The sequence below is a fragment of the Pogona vitticeps genome, chromosome 2 (genome assembly GCF_051106095.1).
Source record: "Pogona vitticeps strain Pit_001003342236 chromosome 2, PviZW2.1, whole genome shotgun sequence".
Lineage (NCBI taxonomy): Eukaryota > Metazoa > Chordata > Lepidosauria > Squamata > Agamidae > Pogona > Pogona vitticeps.
This window is the reverse complement of record NC_135784.1, coordinates 152,924,646-152,943,523: the sequence shown is the minus strand read 5'-3', so window position 1 is coordinate 152,943,523 and position 18,878 is coordinate 152,924,646. Positions and strand designations below refer to the sequence as shown.

General features: G+C 45.7%; 1 protein-coding gene and 1 long non-coding RNA gene across 5 annotated transcripts in view; one reads left to right on the top strand and one right to left on the bottom strand.

Moving 5' to 3' along the window:
* The window catches only part of CERS5 (ceramide synthase 5), a 75,433-nt gene extending 65,284 nt beyond the window's left edge, over positions 1 to 10,149 (top strand). For all 3 annotated transcript variants that reach the window (XR_002299768.3, XM_020784325.3, XM_078384403.1), the window contains one exon: positions 8,949 to 10,149. Coding sequence is in view for 2 of the 3 variants with exons in the window: in XM_020784325.3 (XP_020639984.2) it covers positions 8,949 to 9,101 (153 nt within the window). In the remaining variant the exon portion in view is untranslated. The remainder of the gene's footprint in view (positions 1 to 8,948) is intronic.
* Positions 858 to 14,445, bottom strand: LOC140704612 (uncharacterized). Of its 2 annotated transcripts, XR_013541103.1 has the most exons (4): positions 14,124 to 14,445; positions 6,787 to 6,863; positions 6,590 to 6,630; positions 858 to 1,740 (listed from the first exon to the last, which is right to left on the bottom strand). It is a non-coding gene; the product is annotated as an uncharacterized LOC140704612 (long non-coding RNA). The 2 variants fall into 2 exon arrangements; XR_012083920.2 differs by lacking the exon at positions 14,124 to 14,445 and having other exon boundaries at positions 6,787 to 6,917.
* Between the last annotated feature and the right edge of the window lie 4,433 nt (positions 14,446 to 18,878).

Here is an 18,878-nt window from a genome sequence, read left to right as displayed (position 1 = left end):
AGTCGTCAGAGGAGGTGTCTTGAAATGTGGATTGTGGAAGCTTCTACCTGTGCCAAATGGTGTTCTGGATCCACAGAGGCCTTCTCTCATACGGATTTAAAACAAAACAGAGTTTGTGAATTCCTCTTATGTCTCCTTTGTTTTGTGATCATAAAAAGCTGTGGCATTTGAAATATAAGACATCTTTGATTGGAAGCAGATTATTTGCAGCTCTAAGAAGTGGGCATCAGCAGTTGGCCCTGGCAATCATTAACTTGCTGCTGGCAGTGGCCATGATCTTCCTGCTATATGCTTTGCCAGGGCTGTTCAAAGTCCATATGTCTGGCAGAGAATAATCAAGGGTGAGGCTAGTGTAAGCACACCCTGCATGTATTAGTCACAGAGGAAATAATCTGAATAAATCTATGCTGTTAGTAGCAGATTCATGGGCTTGCAGTCTCCCTTTGGCAAGTACTATAATGGTAATATCAGATCTGTTGATAGGCCCTTAAGGCTTGAGCACTCTAACCAATTTTGCTATAACCCTTAAAGCTTGTCAGCAGCAATAATACATTGCCACCTTGTGGTAAGTCAGGCAAGTTATAACCACAGAATAGATTGTGAAATGTATTGGATCTGGCATTTTTAGTGCAGAAGCACCTTTAAAGTTTTACAGTTTTTTGGGTGGTTTTTTTTTTTTTTGTAAGAATTCTGTGTTACAATAAAAATTGCTTTCATAATATAGAACGAGTTGGTGCAGTAATGAATAGCATTCTGGTTCTGCATGTGTCTTTGAATACTCCATCCAGAAATATGTGGCATGTGACACATTTCCCAGGAGCCCTCTCCCCCCCCCCCATGATGAATGAAAGAAAGTCTTGTGTCTTTATCTTACTTTTAATATAGAAATGTGCAAAATATAACAAGTACAGGTCCTTGGGAATCTGTTCCCATTACCTTTAAGTTCTCTTCCCCACTTGAATATATCTTCTGATTTCTGTAGCAGCTGTTCTTCAATTCCATGATTGATGCAGGAGGCAGAGGATGGGAGTAGTTATGGCTTTCTGTTCTCCATCTTGAATATTTCAGAGTGGAAGGAATGTGATCCAGCAAAGACATTGGGACCCTAACCAAGCAGAACTCAGTGGTGCCTGAGTTGTATCCTGATTTGTGCCACTGTATTAGCAAGCCCTCAACTCCCATGCAGCCATAAGAGTAAGATTAGGAAACAGTGCCGTGGCTTTGCTAGTGAAACCCCAGCCCATTAGGTATTCTGCTCACTGAATGGAGGTGTGGTAAACCTAGGAACAGGCAATTTAAAAGCAAGTCAGCATCCTAGTTGTATTTTATTTCTTTCTGTGTCCAGAATTTCTGGAGCAGATCTGCAGGGTAACAAAAGAGGTAGTGTAGATCCAGATCAGGCTGGGTAGGAAGGATCTAGGACTATGAAGACACGTTTGTAGCTTGTGGTCTGATTAGTTCAAAAGTAGATAGAGCTGAGCTGCTCCAAGATACTCTGTGTGAGGCTGTGTTGTGAACATTCAAGTGGTTTTGTAGAATAACCAGTTCTTCGTGGCCTCTGTGAATCACACCCTGGGTGATTTGCACCTGCACGGAGCCTCAGCAGAAGATTCCAGAGCTTCTGCAGTAGCAATGAACAGATTAGAATATGCCCCTCCCCACCCGTATAAGTACCTTGGCGCCAGGCGTCCCCTTTCAGTTTTCTTCAATCGCTGTATTGAGAGCCTCATATTTCTGCTTCTGTGAGTAAAAGAGAAAGAGAGCTTATTTTGATTCCTCCCTGTTATCAATCTTCTTCTTTTAAACTATTAGATAAAACTCTTTTATCATCAGAGATTTTCCTTTCCCCTCGCTTGGCCTCCGGCCGCAGCACCCCCCCAATCATCGATTTTTCTCCTCAATTATTTTCTCCTATTCATGGCCCCTTTGGGCCTGTTTAAGCACTGCGTTGTCTGTGATAATAAGATCCCACTTTCCGACGGACACGGTAAGTGTCACTTCTGTTTGGGAGAACATCACACTTCCTCCTGTTCTTCAATCTCGCCTCTCGAGGCTAAAACTCCGACTTTGGGAACAATCCTTACAACCAGTTCAAATGGCCCAACCTCCCAGTAGGCCACTACCCAAACCAAATCAATAGGAAAAGCCGTTACTGAATCATTGAAACAACGTCCATTGGCTACACCAGCTCATTGTGATTCTCCACGTGCATTGTCTAAGACCTCGAAGATACACAAATTGAAACCCTTCATACCAAAGTCATCAACTTTGAAAACAATTTCTAAACCTCAGAGTCCTACTGAAGCTGCTCCAGGTCCGGAGCCTGTTCCTCCTAAACAAGCTAAACAGTTTGAACCTACAGACATCCCACCACAACCACAACTCTGAATCAATTTCAGTCGGATCTCCCTCAGATGATGACAGACGTCCGTCTCATCAACCCTGTTCTCAGTCTCCAGAATGGGATGATAAGAGTCAACCAACTAACGTCCTCTCCTCCCAATCCACAACCTTCCATTCCTTGCAGCAATCCTTGGTTATTCCATAGCCCAAGGATTCCCATCCCGAATGGCTCGATACCGTTCCATATTCAATGTCCTCGGATCGACCACCGATCCCTAACCAGGACATCAACAATCTCGACAGCTCGCTTCATCGCGTGTGGTTCAAACCCATGTTCAGCACATGCATCGGGTTGCCATTTGCCCCAACCAGTGCTCTGCTCGATAAACTACACCAACTAGTCAACCAGGTATTTTACCCAGTTCAGTAATACCATCTAATAGTTGGCCTGCCTCTCAACAACCATCGGTGTTGAACCGACCACATCACCTCAACCTGCTCCCTACTTGGTATCGAAGAAACCTTGGACAGTTGAGCAGATTTCAGCCACACGTGAGACTTTTGCAGCCCCAGCCTCCCGATACTTTCCTATTACAATAGATGACATAAATCACTCTTCATGCTCGGCATCGCCAGCGTCAGTTTATTCTACTGCTATGCCATCGCATCAGCAACCTCTGTTTCGACATAACAGAGACGCAGGCTCTGATATCAGTGATCCTCGATATTCATCCTGGTCCGTGGACACTTGCTACATTCTGTTACATCAACACAGTTCCTGTCCTCCAGTAAATCCAAGTAATCGACCCCGGCACTGTTACGAAACAGAGTTCAACACCGAGGTCCATCCCTATCAAACAATGTCCGTTGACACTCAACCACCATCTTTCGATGTCGACGATCCTTGACATAGGACAGATGTCCATGGACATGCCGCCTCCATCTCTTCCAACTCATAACTGGCAATACTACGAGACTCAGCCTCCCGACACCGAAGTTGATTGACAGTCCGTTGACTCCAGACGCGACCTTGATGGCTCTGACCATGGATCGCAGACTCCATCGGTGTTACTTACCTCTCCAGAGTTCGACATTGTCGATACTGGCCCACCATCACCAGCAGAGGATTTCCAGACCTATGCCCAACTTACGATTCGCATGGCTAAATCCCTTGATCTGCAAGTTCACCGACTATCAACGGAACCAGACGATCATCTATATCAGGGGTGTCCAACCTTTCACCTTCCCTGGGCCACATTAGAAGATGAAAATTTGGTTTGGGCCGCACATAAATTTGGTTTGGGCCGCATGGGGGGCAGCCCTAGCCGTCCTCCACAGCCCCGCTCCAAGCGCACTTACCGGCAGCTGCGATCTCAGACAGCAGAGGCTGCCAGCTTTGACTCCAGTGGCTTTATGGGGCCGGGAGGGGGTCCACCTATTGACGGGGACGGCGCAATGCAGTCACGCAGCCCCCCGTTCCCTTCCCTCCCACTCCTTCCTTCCCTCTCTCCCCCTCTACTGTTGTGACGTGCCCCGGCCGCAAGCGCCGGCAGTGTAACTTGAAACTTTGGAATTTCTTTTAAAAAAAATTCCACTGGGCCGCATTATGAGCTGACCTGGGCCGCATGCGGCCCTTGGGCCGCAAGTTGGACAAGCCTGATCTATATGATCTAATCTCTAAAAATACGACCACTCCGGTGCACATATCGATGTTACCATCTCTCCTTAGTACTATGCAGAGATCCTGGACAAAACCAGGTTCCTCCCATACCATGTCTAAGCAGATTGATAATCTCTATAGAATCCATGACTCAGGAGCTATTTTCCTCCAAAAACGACCAGCTCCAAATTCTACATTTGTCGAGGCCTCTCAATGTCGATACCAACAATCTCTCATACTACCAAATAAAGACAGCCGACGAATAGACTCCATGGGTCAGAAGAGTGTTCACCAAGTGCATGGCGCCGGTAGCTGCCTACCTCAGACTTCAAAACATTGGTGTCTTTCTAGATATTGATGACTGGCTCCTTGTAGCACACTCCTGTCGCTTTACTCTTCCACAGCCTTCACCATGCGAGTCACTAATTATCAAGGAGCCATGGGAGCTTAACAATGCTTCCTCTGGGACAACATGTCCACCTTTATTGAATCCCTACCAGAGGATAAAATGATACTAGGTTCAGACCTTCCAACAAGAAGGTCTCTCCATTGCTAAACAACAAATGCTTTCCGCCCTCCACACCATAGACGCTACAGCCAAGTCCATGGCCACTTCAGTAGTCCTATGCCATTTTTCTTGGCTCAGAATGGCCGGCTTAGCCGAAGATGCTTGGGCCAAGACCTCCCCTTTGATGGAGAAGGTCTTTTTGATGCTAAAACTGACAATATACTAGAGAACGTACAAAAGAAACGTTCAGCAGTCAGACATTGGGGAGTTAACCCTTCCTACCAGTAACGTCCTCAGCAAAATCAATGGAAACAGCCCTATAACATGTACCAGAGGTTCCAACAAGACCCTCCACGACAAACCTTTTACAATCCATACTTCAAAAACCAAAGAGCCAAAACCCAGCAACAGCCTGCCACTAGGCGGAATGACTGGAAACCCAAACACCATGTTTGATGTTCCTTTGACTGAGACTGCCAACCACCCCACCAACCCTGCCCTCTGGAAACACCTGCATGGGAATCCATCACTACAGATTCCTGGGTACTCTCCATCATCAAGAACAGCTACCACGTCCACTTATTCACACTTCCTCTGACAACACACGTCGCTACTCCTCCATCACAACCCCTGCAAGAAGAAATAACAAATTTGCTTCTCAAAGATGCCATACAACCCGTCAATCAAAACAACACCGGCTTTTTCTCTTGCTATTTCACTGTCCCCAACAAAGATGGGGGGCCTTCGCCCTATTCTGGATTTAAGATTATTAAACAACTACATCGTCTCCACAAAATTCAGCATGGTTACTCTAGAATCAGTTCTTTCCTTACTTTGAAAAAATGACTGGTTCACCGTCATAGACCTAAGAGATGCCTACTTTCATATTGCAATGCATCCCACACACAGAAAATTCCTTCATTTCCAACTTGGATCCAATTCAAAAGACTGCCATTCGACCTTGCAACAGCTCTGAGAGTGTTCACCAAGTGCATGGTGTTCATCAAGTGCATGAGGTAGGTGGCTGGCAGCCACCTACCTCAGACTTCAAAACATTCTCGTCTTTCCATATATCGATGACTGGCTCCTTGTAGCACACTCCTGTTGCAAAGTTTGACAAGACACCTGTTTCACCCTCACCCTTTTTCATGATCTCAGTCTATCAATGAACAAAAATCAACATTAAAACCTACAAGGACTATACATTACATAGGCGCACTCATAGACTCCACACGAGCTCACACGTTCCTTCCTGTAAAAAAGAGACAAAATCTCTTCACCTTACTTCGCAGCTTCACTCCGCATGCCTTGATACCTGCCTTAATGGTACAATGAGTTCTAGGCACCATGGCCTCTTCAGGTGTACAACATGTGTGTCTCAAAATGAGATCTCTCCAATCCTGGTTTCTGGCCCTATTCGATCCACTAACAGACTTTCCCCACAGTCTCCTAAGAGTCACTCCAGAATTGGCCTCTCAACTTCAATGGTGGCATTCCCATACCAGCCTTTCTATCAGGCGACTGTTCCAACAACCATGCCCACGAATGCAAGTCACTACCGACACCAGTTGCACCAGCTGGGGGGCTTATTGCAAATCCCTCACAGTCCACGCCAAATGGTCTCACAAGAGAAAACCTGCTCCACATAAACAAGTTGGAGCTACTAGCTGTCATAAAGGCCTGCAAGGCTTTCAGAAACCTCCTTGTAGGAAAAATGGTACAGATCGCCACCGACAACACCACGGCAATGTACTACATCCTAAAACAAGGTGGCACCCACTCCCCAGGTCTCTACTTAGTGCTCGACCTCTGGGAGTGATGTCTGCAACATCACATCTGTCTCACAGCCTTACACATTGCTGGTCAAGACAGTGACCTGGCAGACTCACTCAGCCGTACAGATGCCAAGCTCAAGAGTGGGAACTAGATCAATCAGTATTCCACCAACTATGCCGGAAATGGGGCACACCAGCTCTCGAGCGAATCAGAAATGCCAACTGTATTGCTGCCGAACAGGAATAGGAAAACATTCCCAGGGAGAAGCGTTTGTTGGCCGTTGGCCCAAGACTCTTACCTACCTTTTTCTGCCGTTCCCGCTCCTCCACAAGTTGTTGTCCGTCTACAAGACAAAACCAATGCCATTGTTATAGCCTCTTGGTGGCCAAAACAGACTTGGTTCCAAGTTCTCTGCAGTCTCTCATCAGACATCCACAATCTCCCCCACCTGCCACACCTTTTCACACAGAACACTCCCGAGCCCTACACCTGGACTTACCTGGCAGCATGGAGGATTCTCCCTCATTAATGAATGTTCTTCGTCATGCTAAAAAACCATTCACAAGGAAAGCCTACCTGTACAAGTGGAAGAAATTTCAATCCTTTACCAAATCTTCCTCCTCATCCTCCATCAATCCATCACTTTTCCACTGTTCTCCGCTTCCTCCTACATCTCAAATCCAAGGGCCTCCATCTCATCCTTGAGAGTCTACCTTTCGGCAATAATATCATACCAACCTCCAAATTCTCCAGCAGCAAACTTCTTCGAACATCCAACAACGAGATGTTTTCTGAAAAGTCTCATATCTACCCCGATACTTGACCTCTCTCTCCACAGTGGTTGCTAACTCTTGTTTTGAAACAGCTTACCAAAGCTCCTTTTGAGCTATTAGCTACAACTGACTTAAGACTCCTCACCTTTAAAATAGCTTTTCTCGTAGCCATCACCTCAGCTCGATGAGCTAGTGAATTGACAGCTTTAGGCTATGACTACCCTTATCTATGTTTTTTTTCTGATAAGGTGAAGTTATTCATGGACATTTCCTCCCCAAAATTGTCTCTCAATTTCATCTTTCCCAGCCAATTGTCCTTCCTTCATTTTTTCCATCATCATCTTCAAACCAAGAAAAAATACTCCATACGTTGGATGTCAGAAGAGCTCTGGCTTTTTATCTCCAGCGTACCCAACCTTTTAAACAGTCATCTTGTCTCTTCATAAGGCATCAGCTACCTACAAAACGCCATCAGGTGACTTCCCAATCTATCTCCAGATGGGTCGCCTCCACCATTCATTTGGCTTATCAACTTGCTCAACAACCAGCCCCTAGAGTGGTTCGCCTTCACTCCACCAGGGCAGTGGCAGCCTCTACAGCCTTTCTCTGCAGCGTACCTCTTCTGGATGTCTGCGCCTCTGCCACTTGGCCACAGCCATCCACGTTTATCCGTCATGATAGACTTGACCTCCTGCAGAAGTCTGATGCGGCATTTGGACGTGCTGTTCTAGCCTCTACCTTGGCATGACACCCTGCCTCTGGGTAAGACAGCTTATTAGTCACCCACGGTGTGATTCACAGAGGCCCCGAAGAAGAACGACAGGTTAACCACCGGTAATTGTAGTTCTTCAAGTCTTCAAGTGGACCTCTGTGATTCACACATCCCGCCTGTCCTCCCGTCACGCCATTGTTTGCTTACTATTAAGTGGCGGTTGACACAACTGAAAGGGGATGCTTGGAGCCAAAGTACTTATATGGGTGGGGAAGGGCATATTCTGATGTGTTCATTGCTACTGCAGAAGCTCTAGAATCTTCCAATGAGGCTCTGTGCAGGCACGAATCACCCAGGGTGTGAATCACAGAGGTCCACTCGAAGAACTACAATTACAGGTGGGTAACCTGTTGCTCCTTTGGCTGCTCCAGGAATGCAGCTATCAGTCTCTTTGGGGCTCAACTCAGATGTAATGCTGAGTCTTGATGAAGCTGCAAACCTACTTAGGACCTGGATACCTAAGGGAAAATTGGAAGCTTAATGTTTGCCCTTTGAGGTCTGTCAGGAAGGCTTACATGTGTTGCCATTATCTGAGATGCACTTAATGACAGAGTTTTGAAGTATTTCTCTGTTTAAGAATTCCAACAGTTATAGACTAAAAAAAAAGATTTTTTTCCAGGCCAGATTACAGAACTCTCTGCAAAATTTGTTTTCAAATGTGATTTTTAGTTAGTCAGTAGAGGCATTTTTGAAAACTGTAAAGGAGAAAGCATTCTCTTACGAATAAAAATAAATTAGTTTGGAGAATGGAAATGTAGGGTTAGTACTACTTTCTGTTTAATTCCTCCTCCCATAGTAGTGTGATCTAAAGAGGTCTGAAAGTCACATCTCCCTAACATAGCCTTTTAGATTGTAGAGCTAAAGTTCCTTTCCAAAGGACATTTTTGCGGAAATTATGTCAGGTATCAAAAGCCATGTAAACTTCCTGACTCTTATTCTCTTCTCACTCTCTGAACCCTGCTTCTTCTTAGTAGTTCTTCTTAGGTTCTCTAGCTTTGCATCTGAATTTGGAAGCTGTAATGTTTGAACAAAAACCAATTGTGTGTAGCACTAATTCATTGGTGGTATTAAAAAGCCTTCTATTTGCAATAGACTCACTGTGTTTTTTTCTGTCAGGTATCAAAAGACGAACGTAGCGACGTGGAGAGTAGCTCTGAAGAGGAAGAAGTGACTTCAAATAATAGAAAAGGAATCCTTAGCCCTTCAGTCAGTGACAGCAACCGGATTAATGGCCATATAACTAGTGACCAGTGGGCAGAAGAGGAGTAAGAAGATGAAACAGAGAGGCCTCCAGAAAATACAGACATTTGTCAAAAATCTCTAAATATGTTGTGCTCCACATTCCGAAGAAGTCTTTAATCAAACTGCCACTTCAGCCACAAATCTTTCAATAAATTTGAAATGGGCTCAGTGCAGGCAGTTTTGCACAGAAAGGATCGAGGTGATTTGCTAGTACACCAGCTATTTCCTGTTTCACTTCTTAAAGACCGTAAGAATCCTGTATTACGTGTCTCATGTTTGTTTGTGAAAGGTGAGAGAGTGAAGAGCTTGTTTGTGTTAGGATAGGCTCAAACTGAGAAAGGATGTATTTAGGTTGGGTCTGTTGATTTTCAGAAGGGCTGTCTACTACTGCTGAATCATATTCCCGGTTTATTGACCCTGTGGTCTGTTTTTGATGTGAGATTACCCCATCATCTTGGAAGGGCCAATTTAGTATTCTATGGAGCCTAGTCTGTCCCATAGTTAGAAAACACAAGCTTTTGACTCTGGCAATGGGAAACAGGATTTGCTTATTAGTGAGTGCATGGCACCCCAATGATAAAGTTTTACGTCTGCTTGTTTGGATCAGTGGAGAAGAGAAAGCTGGCATTCTTTACCTCTTTTTTTTTCTTTTGAGTTGGATAGCATCTCCAAAGTTTTCATCATGATTTTCTAAGATCACCTGCTTTTCCTGCACATTCTATGACTCCGAAGGCACATCCCATAAAGAAATGGATGCATTTGTGTCATGGGATTATAGAAATGGGTGATCCGTTGTCTTGCTGATTTTCCTATGGAGCATCTTACAAATGTGCCCATGTTTTTTCAGAACAGAAGTGTGCCGCACCTTCTTCAGTCACTTGTGATATACCACTGGGATGGAGAGGCTGCCACATATGGACTCTGTCCTCCCACCCACCCCCTTTTTACTCAAAGGTACTTCAGGGGAGCTGGAAGGCAGCAAAGTGTTGTCATACCCAGGACTTTGAAAATTCCCTGAGTTATTATCATTTTATACTATTGTTTACTCTGTGATTAAAAAACGGTGTGAAAAATAGCATCTTTGTATTTTGCTTTACTGATGGTCATCTGCGTGCTGCAGTTAAGGATTGCTAACTGCTTCTTGTTGCAAACTACTGTATTTTTCTGTGTATAAAATTTTTTTCCTAAAATAATTAGAGGAAAAATTAAGGGTCATTTTATACATGGAAGGCAGCAGCAGGAGGTGGAGACTGAGGCAAAGCAGCAGCCCGTCTCGGCTGTCTCTGGCTGCTGCCCATTGACTGCCGCCACCCAATCACCCCCTCCAGCGATCGTCTCCTTGTGACTGGGCGATGGTGGCAGCAGCCAGAGGCGGCCAAGCCAGGCTGCTTCTTTGCCCGTCTCTGCCTCCTGCTGCTGCTTCCACCGCTGGAGCCGTTTTGACCGCCCCCTTTCCCTTCCTTTTGCTGAGCTCCATGGCTCCGCAAAAGGCAGGGAAAAGCGGCTGTCAAAGTGACTGCTGCCTTTCCCTATCTTTCGCAAAGCCGCAGGGCTTAGCAAAAAGGGAGAAGCAGTGCTTCACAAAAGGCAGGGAAAAGCGGCTGTCAAAGTGACTGGCGCCTTTCCCTGCCATTTGCAAAGCCACAGGGCTTAGCAAAATGGAAGAGAAAAGTGGTGGTCAAGGGGAGCCTTTTGATCCCTGCTTTTCCCTTCCTTTTGCTAAGCTCTGTGGCTTAGCAAAAGAAAGGGAAAAGCAGGGATCAAATTTTCTAATTTGGGGTTAGAAAAAGGGGGACATCTTATACATTTGGTCATCTTATAAACTGAAAAATACGGTAATACAGTGGTGCCTCGACTTACATACATCCCTACTTATGACCATTTCAACTTACGACCAGCTCCAGCCACCAAATTTTGCTTCAACTTGTGGCCGGAGCTTCCACTTACGAACAAAAGAGGCAGGGGAAAAAAGCTGGGAAATTCAAATTGCTAACCGTTGGTGGCGAAGAAGCTGCTTCTTTGTACAGTAGCTCTTTCTGTTACTCTTGCTCTAACCCAACGGTTAGAGCAGGAATCCTCTAGCGCTCCCCGGGGCACGGGGAGTAGGGGCTTCCAAGGGCTCTCCATACTGACCTCAGTGGGGCTGAAGGGTGGAGGAGAGTGGCTGCAGGTATTCTGGAGGAGCCCATTGGGCAGCAGCAGCGCTCACCCGGCTGCATGGCTTCCTTTGGCAGAGCCAGTGCTGGAGCAGGAGGCGGTGCCGAAGGAAAGCCATGTGGCCATGGGAAGCCTGAAGGAAGAGATGCTGACACCGATCTGGCACGCCTTCACCGTCCTTGACCTGGACCGGAGCTGCAAAGTCTCCAAGTCCCAACTCAAGGCAAGCCAAAAGAGGCATGTGCGTGTGTGGGAGCAATAAGAGCAAGTGCGGCGGGGTAACGTCTCTTCCCCCTCTGGCGGTGGGCACTTCCTGCCTTTGCCAACGGTGCACCATTGAAGCACTTCCCCCTTTCCCGTCAGCCGGAGGCCAGCGAGGGAAGGCAGGAGGACGGAGCTGTTGCCTAGCGCAGTGGAGACTGCGCTCTGGTTGCACGTGGCAGGACTGTGCAGTCCCTCAAAGCTCGATTTCTGGCGCCTTTGAGAGCCAGTCAAAACCATGCCGTGCAAAGATGCACGCTGCCACCTTCCACACCCAAAGTGGGTGTGTGAGGGTTTGGATCACGGGGCCTCCCTGTCTCCAAATAAACCATGAGTCATTTTGGAATCAAAAGAATTGTCTCTATTAACTCTGGTAACGGAACAGAAACATCAACAGGTTTCGTCATGAACTTCTCTTGTGAGATTAACAGCTCTCGCAAGGCCAACCACATGGCGCTTTCGAAGGGGTTCAAAGATTTAGATTCCCATGGTCCCGCCAAGACCTGCTCAGGCTCTTGGGTTCCATCTTCATTTCCCTCAATTATCAATAATGGGATGATTTCCTCGTCTCCTGTCCATCCCCACAGCGGGGATCCCTCTCCCAGTTGGGCATCCCACGGTCCAGGTAAACACATCACCTTCCTCAGCTCCTCCATATGCCATGCTCGGCGAGCTTCCTTCTCCCTTTCTGCAGCTTCTTTCTCCTCACATAGTCAACACCGCCACCCACGCGTCTCCAACTCACCCCAATAGGATGGGCGCTGGGGCAGTCCCTTTCTTCTTCTATTTTCAGCCTCCTGTTTGGCCACTTTGACTTGTTCCCAGCATCCAGTCCAAGGATCTTGCAACCATATTGTCTCCCAACCTCCCGGTATATTGTCCCGGTCCATATTTATATCCCCTGCTCCCGCCTCCACCAGAGACCGCCCCCTTTCTTGTTTTCCCACCACCTCCAGTTCGGTCTGGGTAGAGACGGTTAACCCCCTCATACCGGTCTCTAAATTCCAAGTGTCTACTCGGTGCATCATTCTAGATGGGGTAGAAGGTGGTCTGCATCCCCTTGGGGAGAGACGGCACTCCTACCAGGACTTCTTAACCTAGGTCTCTGGCTCCACAGGGTGTCTGGGGTGAAGAGGTTCCCCCCTGGAAAAAGGCTTCCTTCTGTGCAGCTCTTTTTACACGGGGCGGTCCCTTGGATGGGTGGCTGGCAGCCCTTGCTGTTGGAGCTCTTCTGAGCTGAGCTTCCACCGGAGCTGGAGGTGGCACCAAAAGAAAGCCACGTGGCCGGGCTCACTCGGAGCCTTCACCTCCCTGTGTGGAGAATTAGGTCCAGTCCCCTTGTTGCCCAGAGTTGCGGCCACGGCGGCATCCCAGCCCCAGGAGGCTGACCAGGGCACTCCAGCTGCTTGCCCGTCTCACCCTCTGCCATGGCCGGCTTCACTGGGGAGTGAGTGCCATCGGAGGTGGCTTCAGACTTGTAAGGTAAAGTGCTGCTTTTTAAAAACTGTTCTGGGTGGCTTTTGGCTGGGGGAGATTATGTTCCTGTGCTGTTGTTTTTTGGTGATTTTTTTTTTTAGTCCCAACGTGGGACTTGCTGTGATGTTTATTTTCGTGGGTTTTTTTTCAGCCCCAGCACCTTCTGATGGGGCTTTCTGTGTGCTTTATATTTTTGGTATTTTAAAAAAATGTTGGAATGGATTAATCACGTTCCCATGCATTTCAATGGGAAATCGTGCTTCAATTTACATCCATCTTCTGGAACGGATTATGGTCATAAATCAAGGCACCACTGTACAGGTTTATTAAAGGGCAAACTGGTAATCTGAACTGTGCAGAACAAATCGCATATTTATGCAGTTGACTCAGTAGGCACTATTGCTAACTCCAAATTTTCATGTCAGTTTCCATTCACTCCTAAGCAGCACATCTGGATCTACTATTATGCGAGTTGTCCTTTAAAACATTCCATGTCTCTTATAGCCAAAGCACATTTATGCAAGCTCTGGTCAATACTCAATTGCCTATTATTAATCTATAAAAACAAAAAATAAGAGTCCAAAGATGTTAATTATGCTTTTTAGTATTTTAACAGTGCTGTCAAATTGTTTTGGGTCAGAATCTAGTTGAGTAGAAATTCTAAACACTCTTAAACCTCAACTTGGACATTCAAAATACATGTCTGACTTTGTTGATCAGCAGCTACAGTATGCATGCTCATGATGATGAAAACTGAAGTCTGAACATCCCCTAGAGGGCCACTGCTGATGTCATTACAATTTAAGTCTCATCTCCTACACACAGGGAATGAAATTATCTCCTCGCTTTGAGCTAGCTTTTGTGATGCTTATGCATCAAAAAAGTTTGTATAGCAAGTTTTACACTTGTAGGTAATACACAGTGGAGAGTGAATTTTCAGTGCTTTTTCATAGTTTATAGTCTGTGGTGAATCTTTGCAAGTAAGGTAGTAAATTAATAATACCTGCCAACAACCTTTTGTGCCAAACTTAAGTGTTAATGGGATGGGCCAGAATCTGGCCAGCGGCTTCTATCTTGAATAGACACTTAATCACATCTTAAGTAATGGACTAACCATTATATTTAGACCATCATTGCAATGCATTCAGTTCCTACCTTGTCTCTAATATCAGCAGCTTATCTGTAGCAAATATGCCTCCTGTTACAACATTGCATGCCTGTCCATCATGAACTTCAGATTGGAGGAACTGTTCACATTGTGGCAAGAGACAGATTTTCTTAGACATCAAGTTGCTGTGAATTTATCCTAACTTCTGGTTTGTCCTTCAGAGTGTTTCAGTTCCAATTTGCTTTCTGGCAAAACAGCACAGCTATAACATTTAGAGTCGTAACACTGGGATGTCCAAACTTCTACTTCAGTGCTCATGTTACTTTAATAGTTAGGTACATGTTGCTTGTAATGTTGCACTGTTGTATAGGCTAAAAGCCAATGTTTTCTGGAACAGTAAGGAAGTTGGGATTGCATTAGCACAAGGAAGGGGAGCCAGCTTACACTTCAGGTTAGTTCCATCCTCTTGGCTTAGAATTTCCAGAAATGAAGAACATAATATTTTAAGACAAAAAGTAAATGGCTATAACTATTATCATCTAATGGAGGGCCTGCCAAAAGCTTTGGAACAATTCTTTAAAAACAGTTGATTTGGGTCACAGAGGAACTCTTCACCTCCAGATCTCCTTGTCTGTAAATAGCAGCGCCTGCTTATCTCTCCCTGAAACAATTTTAAAACCAAGATATAACATTTCAATTTCCTGTCAAATAATTTTAATTTGTCAGTACACTTTCTATGCAGCACGGTATCATGAAGCCATTTCCACCCTAGTCAAAACATTTGTTTTGCCTCAGCTTCCCTCTCCCCAGTGTTTTGAAAAAAATATTATTTAGAAATGAAAGAGTAAATCCTCCTTTGATCCTTCTCTGCAAATTTAGATTAGGCATCCTTCAGTCTCAAGAAACTATGGTAGCGTGCTCTGAATAGAGGACTTGGAACAGCATCTAATGTGGCTGAGAGTGACAATCCCTTCCACACTGAAGGCAAATACAATCTGTCCCCTGTCCAGCTCCCTGATTTTGTTGGTTTGGGGACTGCCTCTTTGCCTCGGCCTGCTGGACAAGGGTCTCTTCAAAATGGGAAACGCCCTGCTACACCGCCTGCCTCCAGGCTGAATGCTTAGATGGCAAGGTTTCCCATCTGTTGAGGTCTCTGCAAATATTTGTATGACAAATAGTATGATTATTTTGTGAAAGATGTGTGGAACAGAGTTTCAGCTATCAATGCAAACTTGCTTTTAAAGATGTCAAAATAGGAAAATGGACACATCTGTCCAAGATACATGGAAGAACACAGGTTACTTCTACATAAATGTACACATTATTGAGACAGACATGCATTTGGTTGCCTTCAAACTGCAGCAGGAAATCAGCAAAAGGCAAGCCTTTCCTCCTTTGTATCATCCATTCATGCCAAAGGTTTCTCTTTTGTCCTTCTCTGAGATGGGGAGAACACCATAGCAACATAGAAAAAAAAACATTCTTTTATATATCTGGGCATTGGTTTACTGAAACAAAGGGAGGCTGTGATCAGGAAATTTAATAACTAGATATTAAGCATCATGGCTTGAAAGTGAAGAGCTGAGAGCTGCATTTTCTGATAGAAATATCTGCCGCACCATACTGGTCTTGAGTTAAGCATCATCTTGTCAGATATCAGGGTGATGGTGAATTCGAAGAATTTTGCTCTTGATGCTTCCTAATCTCTGATGCCAACATGATGGTTTTAAATCCTTGATAGCTGATGAAACATATGCCACACCCTGTGAAAAGTATCATGGTGCTTGAAAATGTCTTATAACCGAAGTCAGCTAGTTGCTTTGCAGAAATCATAATGGCTGTGGAAAAAGAAGACATGGGTCACAGTTTAAGTCTGCACAAAACAAGGACCAGGAATTGGGAGACAACAAACAGGTTCTGCACAGAACACTTATTACAGAAAACCAGCAGTGAAAGAGACACCAGTTACACCTGATGCAGCCAAGAAAGTCAAAGTAATCTTTCTTGAGACTGAAAAGGTAGCACTTCTGATCCTTATCTTCTTTGGCACCTGGTGCCAATTGTCACCCATGCCACAGCGTACAAGAGAGCCAGCTCTCGCAAATCTTCCCCTGAATACACACATTCACAGAGACACAGCTAGAAATACCTACTCTTTTAACATACACAGTTCTCTCTCATTCTCACGCATGGGCAGAGACACAAGGCATATGCAGAAGGGACACAGAAGAGTCATCAAAATGCTTTTGAAATGAATACAAGTGGAAAGAGGGATAAAAGAATCAATCCGCTCTCCTATTTTGTTAAATCATTTTAAATTTAGAATTGGGGGAACAATTTTACTTCATAATTCTAAAACCGTTTGTCCAAACATCTGCAAATTTGGCGCAGCGGTCTGCTAAATCTGGTGCTGATCCAAGGTCTGTTATCATTTTTAATTGGGGTGCTCCCATTTTTGAATTGCCTTATGGAGTACTGATTTGCTCTGTTGCACAATATCCATTACTGCACTCTTGTGCAGCAAAAATCTATTCAGAAGGACTGGCTCTACCCAGGAGTCTCTAGGAATCAAAGTGTATATTTCTAAAATGCACCTCCCTTGAATAAAACCATCTTAATTTATACTTATAAACATTGCAAGGATAAATCAAATGATCTTAGGGAAGGTGATCATTTACTGTTGTACAACCCCCACCTTTCCACAACAGGTTTAAATGGTGTGTGGTTTTGGGTATTCCACCTCCCCAAAGTGTACCTTTGTGCAACTCAGTTCTGCTCAAAGGGGCTGTTAGTGAGGATTCTGCCTCCCCCTCTCCCACCCGATATGGTACTTCACCCCTTGGTTTAATGATCCAAATAGCTCTCCACCATATTTGGTGTTGTATGTTGTCAGTATGCTGGGGAACTGAGCTTGCTATGTGCCACCTGGTAGATTTTAGCTGTTTATATTATGGTATGAATTTTTGTAGGCAATCACATACTAAGAGGCAAGCAGTGAAAGGCAGGATGCATAGGTATCACACTGCAATCTGCTGGATAAACCCATGGTAATACTACAAGGATTTTAAAAAAACCCTCTGTGAAATGGAAACAGTGCACAGCAAATAATTATTGTACTACAGTTCCAGGATGTATGCTGAAAAGTCCTGTGGCCTAGACTGCTCGTATTTAAATTTCACTTTTCCATTTCTGCCAGTTTCCTAGAGAGGCGTTGAATTTGTTTCACATCTGTTAGACTGTACCTTGACGGGGGGGGGGGGGGCTCACCACTCTAGTCCACACGCCCATAATCTCGAGATTAGACCATTGTAACGCACTCTACGTGAACCTGCCTTTGAGGTTGATGCGGAAACTTCAAATGGTTCAGAATGCGGCAGCCAGGCTCCTTAGTGGGGTGAGGAAGTATCAGCATATCTCTCCCACCCTGGCTGCTCTGCATTGGCTGCCCATTCGTTTCTGCATTGACTTCAAAGTACAGTGGTGCCTCGCATAGCGAGGTTAATCCGTTCCAGATTAACCCTCGCTATGGGAAACATCGCTCAACGGAACGAAAAAACCCATTGAAACGCATTAAACTTGGTTTAATGCGTTCCAATGGACCCGAAACTTACAGTTGAGCGAAGCTTCTCCATGGGGCGGCCATTTTCACGCCCTCGGTAAGCGAGGGCACAGCGGGAAAAGTTGCGGCGGCCACTTTGGAACCGCTGATCAGCTGTTCTCCCCCGCTTCGTTGTGCAAAAATCGCTAAGCGAACCGCTTAGCGATCATCGCACAGCGAAAAAACGCCATAAGGGCCATTGCTGAGCGAACATTCCAGCAATGGCCCGGACCCCCTTGCTATGCGAATTCATCGCTCAACGGAGCGATCGCTAAGCGAGGCACCACTCTATTAACGATGACGTACAAAGCCCTAAACAGTTTGGGACCTCGATACCTGGCAGAGCGTCTTCTCCCACCTAGTTCTACCTCAATCACCAGACAAAGCCAGCAGGGACGGCTGAGGGGCCTAATGCCGAGAGAGGCCTGGAAAGAAAGAACAAGGAACTGGGCCTTCTCGGCAGTGGCCCCTCAGCTGTGGAACAGCCTCCCGACACAAATTTGACTGGCACCCTCACTGGATGTTTTTAAAAACCCTTTGAAAACATGGCATTTTAGGCAGGCTTTCCCTCCAGTCAATTAAACTCTCTTCGCTTTTTCTTTAATCTTCCCATCTTGGCAAGGCTTTTATATAATTGTTAAAATTTTTATATTTTAATGCTTTAAGACTTTGTAATGTTTTTATGTTTGTAAGCCGCCCGGAGTAGACCTGGTCTAGAGGGGCGGGGTATTAATCTAATTAAAGTTTTAAAAAAAAGATTTTAGACCTTGCCTTGAAGGCACTCCAAAGGGCATAGGAGGCCCGACCCCACCACGCCCCTCGTTTAGCTTTCCCACAACCCGGTGAGATTATTTCTTTTACTTCTTTGTTCGTCGAGGCCGCCCCGCTGGCTGCAAGGCCACTCTGGGCGGTTTACACCCAGGGACTGCTCGGCTCAAGGTCCCGCAGGCCTTCCGCCCCGCCCAGTACAAGGCCGCACGGCTCTTCCTCGGGCCCCTTCCACTTCCGAAGCAGACCGACCCTCAGCCTAGCCTAACCCTAGCGAACCTCTTGGCCTCTTCGGAGTCCTCGTAAGAGAAGCCCCGAGGTCGCCTCCCTCCACCCACCTGCGAAACGCGCGTTCTTCTCCTAATGTTATACTTCGTGCGACACCAGCAGCGCTCTCCCTTCCGCGATCTGCGCAGGCGCCCTCCTGGTTAACGTC